This window comes from Cebus imitator, unplaced genomic scaffold (genome assembly GCF_001604975.1).
Source record: "Cebus imitator isolate Cc_AM_T3 unplaced genomic scaffold, Cebus_imitator-1.0 Scaffold424, whole genome shotgun sequence".
NCBI classification, from domain to species: Eukaryota; Metazoa; Chordata; class Mammalia; order Primates; family Cebidae; genus Cebus; species Cebus imitator.
Window position 1 is genome coordinate 1,568,621 of NW_016107739.1, and position 5,730 is coordinate 1,574,350.

The 5,730-nt window shown below is 35.5% G+C and overlaps 1 protein-coding gene across 1 annotated transcript in view; it reads left to right on the forward strand.

Moving 5' to 3' along the window:
- The window catches only part of NARS2 (asparaginyl-tRNA synthetase 2, mitochondrial), a 147,773-nt gene that overhangs the window by 86,578 nt on the left and 55,465 nt on the right, over positions 1-5,730 (forward strand). The window contains exon 11 of the mRNA XM_037731819.1: positions 5,650-5,659. Within this exon, the coding sequence (XP_037587747.1) occupies positions 5,650-5,659 (10 nt within the window). The remainder of the gene's footprint in view (positions 1-5,649; positions 5,660-5,730) is intronic.

The window sequence follows — 5,730 nt, forward strand, 5'->3', positions numbered from 1 at the left end:
AAAAAAAAAAAAAAAAAAAAAACACTGATGTTGTTATTGTCTAGTGCCGTCTGTGAACAATAATTTCACAGAACAGCAGGATTTTTTGTTTAGTAATAGATATTCTATTTACCTTCCTCTTCTACCCTTACCCCCATCTCATTGCTGTTTTGAATGTTCATTTGGGAAGCTGGGTGCCCCTAGTGTGCATGTGTAGTTCCACTTTCCTGGGAGCCTGAGGCACGAGGGTCACTCGATACCAGGAGTTCAGTCTGGGCAACATAGGAGACCCTATCTCTTTAAAAGAAATGCAACTTGGGGATCAGCATATTTTATAGAAAATGAATTATTTACTTATTTGACAAATATTGACTGTATGTGTTGGGCACTAAATTAAGACTGAGGATAAGGATGCCATAATGAACCAAAAAAAAAAAAAAAAAGATACAGTCATTCATGAAATTTCCAATCTAATGGAGATAGATGTTAAGTAATCACATCAATAGATGTTATTTTTTATTTTGAAAGGTGCTCTGAATAGTAATACGTGGTGTAACTAAAGAGCATGTTGGTTTTTCACCGAACAAACAGGAAAAGAAAGAGCATATTGGGAAGATTGGCCTAGGAAGTTTGGGAGAAGACTGAAATCAAAGTGGAAGCTGCGGGGAGGGATGAGTTCAGTTTGTGACAAGCGAAAGGACCACGTAAACAGATGGATGTATACTTATAGAGCTTAGAGAAAAGGGTTAGTTAGAAGGCAAAAATTTGTGTATGCCAGTAATTAATTCACTGAAATGATTGACCAAGGGAGATCATATAAGGAAAAGTATAGTGAAAAAAATTAGAGGTTCTAGGAGTGACTTTGGAGGAATGCTGATGCTTAATGAACAGCTAATGTGGTCTGCAATAGGAGGCAGAAATAGAGATCAGAGCAGTATTTAGAAGGGAAACTAGGAGAATACTAGGAAAATAGTGTTAAATGTTTCAAGAGGCGAGGGTATATATTTCAAGGTATATCAAATAAAATCTGGTCACTGCTTACCATGGTTACAAGGAAGGCCCTACCTGTTCTAGTCCTTTCCACCATCTCTTACTCATCCTGCTACTGGCCTACACCTGTTCTTTAAAAATGTCAGTCTCCTTCCTACCTTAGGACCTGTGTGTTGGTGTTTGCTTTGTTTGAATGTTCTTTTCACATGTCATCTCCTCAGATGATTAGCTAACCTTCCACTTCCTTTAGCAGGATTATTGGCAGACTCCGTCAAACTTTGAGTTTCATCATACACTTAAGATTATATTTTGCTTGGGTCTCAAATTCAGTTCCAAATAAAGTATTAAGAACATGTTATTTTTCAGGTTTTTGTGCTAAAAAAATAGAAGAAGAACATGTTAAAGGAAATTATTTGGCACAAGTTTTTGGCAATAAAAATAAGAATTTTGAGAATTTAGAATGCACCCTGCCTAAGGCATTTTGACATGACATGATTGTTGAAATGGTGAGGGCTGCATCTCTTTTATAATCCCTTCCCACCAAGTGTATTACATGATAGGGAATAGGGGAAAACTGAAAACGAGATATCAGGAGTCCACTCTGTTAGGTATATAGAAATAATGAATGCAAAATATGTCACAGTATTAACAATCTGGTGAACACAAAACAGTAGTAAAATAGATGGTCATTTGCTGAATGTTGAGAAAACCACTTGGCAAAGACTTAAAATCCAGTTCAAGGTTTTCTGTGAGTTCACTTAAGTTCAATGAACTTTTACTAAACTAACAGTAGAGAAGTGATACAGCGGTTGGGGGTGGTTTGGGAAGGTTGTAGGGAAAGTTGCTGATCAATTTTATGCTGAATAAGTTCTTTTTTTTTTTTTAAAGGCAGAGTTTCACCATGACCTCAGGTGATCTGCTCACCTCGGCCTCCCAAAGTGCTGAGATTACAGGCGTGAGCCACCACGCCAGACCTGTGCTGAATAAGTTCTTCCCAAACTAAAGAATAGCAATTCCTCTGTTCTTTCAAAATGTTAAGATTGACTATGAAATTTTAGGGCCAGAAAGAATAAATAGCCAGGCAGTCAGTGACCACTTTATATTAATCTAGTTGCCATTTTGAGGGCTTCATAAAACTCCACCCACAGGAGAAAGTGAACTTTGTAGAAACTTTTTTTTTTCTTTTGCAATTTTGCCTTTTGTTTTCCAAAGAGCCATTTTTCTAGTTATCTTGGTTGATTGGTATTGAATGTACTTATGTTATACTAAACATCAACTCCAAGCCTGTTGATTTTCCTTGTGTAGTTTTGTTCTCTTCATAGTATGGCACAAGAATGATTCTTAGTGCTGAGTGTTTTCTTTTTCTACTGGTCTCTTCTCAGAGCAATACTGGCCTTTCACCTGGTTTGGTATCTTATTTTAGAAATGACCTTGTTCTCAGATTTTATTTTAAAAGTTAGTTGGTTTAGTCTTTGCCGCACATGGCTTTCATGTCTGTGGAAGACAGAAAAAAAGAAGGAAATCAGCATAAATTAAAATAGAAGTGATTTCATATCCACCTAGTGACAAAATTATTGCAAAAGATACTAGAGATCAATGCCAGGCTGCCTCCAACCCTGAGTTCTATAAGAATCTGAAGACCAGAAAAATTAAATAACTTGCTAAAGATTACAAAGTATTGATGAGGATATATCATTCTCATTAGTTTCATGAAGATAACATTCTACAGAGCGGTATTTTAACACATAAAACAAATAAGCTGTTCACAATATACAGAACTCTTACCTTAGTTGTCTTAGAGAGGTGGAAATATACTAAAAATTTTTCTTTCTAATTTTCTGAGCTTGCAGTGTTGTCGTGAGCATCATTGTTAATATCATGGTTAAGGCTGTGAACATTAGAGTCAGAAATGTGGATTTGAGTCTGACTTCCGCCATTTATTAAACTATAACTCTGTGAGGTTAAGCTTCTTAACCTCTCTGAACTGCAGTTTCTTATTCTGGAAAGTAAATGTATTTATACATACTAAGATTGAGTTAACTCTGAAGGGATTAACTTAAGGTTCTTGGCCATTTAGTGCTTGGCATACAATGATCACTCCGTAATGGTAGCCACTAGTACTGCTACTGCTACCATTACTTATAATAGAACACTGGACACTGACATAGGGTGATCTTTATTACTGAAGGATTTAAACATTTATGTGCTTAAAAATTAGATGCTTTCTCATGCAGTTTTCAACATACCTTCCAGTTCATTTTATCACTCTGTTACTTTAGCGGAAGCACTTTGGTCATTAGTTCTTACTCTGTCAAAATGATATTTAACCCTTGGATACCTCAGTCAGAGCCTGATCCTTACTATAATTGAAATAAAAATTACTGAGCCTCTTGTACATTTTATACTAGAGACCTTGCTATCATTGTAAAATTTAAAAATCCCTATTGTTGCTCATCTTGGAGTATCCTTTGCTCATATGTATACACACAGTTTCTTGTGATACAGTACCAGAAAAATATGTCATTTTACTTTTTAGATATACTATTGTCAACCTACTTAGAGATGGTACAGTCACAGATTGGAAACTCAGGTCCTTGTAATTGTTGAATTTATCGTTTGTGCCAGACCTGGATTCTTTGACCCATTTTAGGTACTGACAGCCAGAGTGACATATATCTGAGTATTATTCTGTATTTGCAATGTTACTCTTTGTGAGGATGTGCTTTTTAGTTTATAACTGAGGAAGCCTGTCATCATCATTAGTACTCATTCATTCAGCATGAGCACCTGTTTTATCTTAGGCACTAGAGATGCAAATATGAATAAAACATGATTCCTGTTCTGGAAAATGTCATAGTTTATTGGGGGAGAAAGATACTTAAATAGATAATTACATTTCAGAGTGATATGTTCTATATAATAAACATGAAAATGTGTTGTAATATACTAGAGGGAGCCATAAATTTGGGGGAGTGATACGGTTTCAAAGGGAAAGTGACAGTTGAGTCAAGTCTTGAAGGATGAATGGGAACTTTCCATTTGGAGGGGAGAGGAGCAGGGGAAGAGGCAATACAGGGTAGCAAAGGGCCTATGCAAAAACCCAAGGACATGCATGCATGGGGCATGCTAGGAAAGGAGAAGATCTTCAGAGTGGCTGGAGAAAAGGGTGTGTTAGAAACAACTGAGTTGAAATTAAGAGTTAAAATTTTACTCTTTGGTACTAAGGAATCATTGAAGATTTTAAAATTAGGAAAGACATAATCAGATTTGAGTTTGGACACCTGTAGTTTGGGGCTGGAGGAAGACAGGTACTAGACCTGTCTTTCTAAGCCAGAGACAAAGGTTTTCACTGACAATAGCTGTGAAGATAAGAGAAGAGCTGCGAGATTTCAGAGAGTTTTCCAAGGTGTAAACAACTGAATTTTGTGATCAAAGTTATATGGCCTATGTGGTCAGTGGGGGAATGTGGTATCTGGCTTGGTTCAGTAGGGGGATTAACTGAGATAGCTGGAGGAAGTGTAAAAAGAAAGGCAGGATTGTTCATTATGTCTTTTGTGTTGGGAAACTGGATAAAAATTTTCATTTTGCACAAGGTAGGTTTAGTCTTTTCAGAAACACTCTAGTAGGCAAATCTGGAGTTGAATCTTGGGAGAAAGGCAACCATAGTAATATTTTTGAGTTTCTACTATTTTTTCATTAAAAACTAAGGGTCTCAGAGGTTAACAGATTATCGTTTGAGGAAAGTAGCTGTAGAACCAAAATATAAATTCCGAAGCTTCTACCAACGGGGTCTTACTGAAATGGCAATTTGAGAGAAAAATAAATCTCTTAGTTTTCACCATAGTTACTTTACTGTTTCCTTTCCCAGAGTATTTTTACTTAAAAAAAAAAAAAAAAAAAAAAAAAAAAAAAAAAAAAAAAAAAAAAAAAAAAATTTTTTTAAAAAAAAAAAAAAAAAAAAAACCACTAATAAATATACAAAATCCATCTATTTTCTGCACTAAGTTTTCTGATCTTTATATTATTTGGCTAAACGACAGAGAAATGAAGCATGCTCAGGATCATAGCTAAGGAGCCTCAGACAGCTTGCTTTGTTCTAACAAAACCTTAACATTTAAAGATTAAGTCCTCCAGAAATATTTGTTACTTCATACGTGCTTGATCTAATCTCAGCTATTAACTCGGTTTGAATATGAGGGAAACAGTAAGCATTAAAGAATGACAGTTGTTGTGTCCACTTCACTGTAGGAGTTTAAGAATAAGGGATGGTTTAGCTATAGTCCTTCTTGGATTCAAGGGAATAAAGTAGTTCTTCAAAATCTCTCACCTCCAAATTTCAGGGGTCATTTGCCATTGATTGAAAGACATGGGTGGTCGTGAAGGACTTGAGTGGGCTTTGAGTAAGGTGAACTGCCATATGTATCTGACGTTCTTTTTTCATGTATTTAAAAAATAAATGAACATACCTTATCTATATGAAATTCTAGTTTTCACTGTTATTATCTAGATTTTCTTTGTGGTTTCTTGGGCAGCGATATCTTTTTCTTTACTTTGTTCTTGATTGCTGTGAAATGTAGTTGCCTGCTGTTAAAGGCAGCTGCAGTAGAGTGCACCCAGAAGTGGTTATGTTTCTAGTCTATATTTAGTAAAACCATAGGGTTTGTGAAGCAGTTGCAGATTCCTTCAGGATAAAATGGTTTCTATAAATGTAACCTTTCTTTTCTTTTTCTTTCTTCTTCTTCTTTTTTTTTTTTTTTTTTT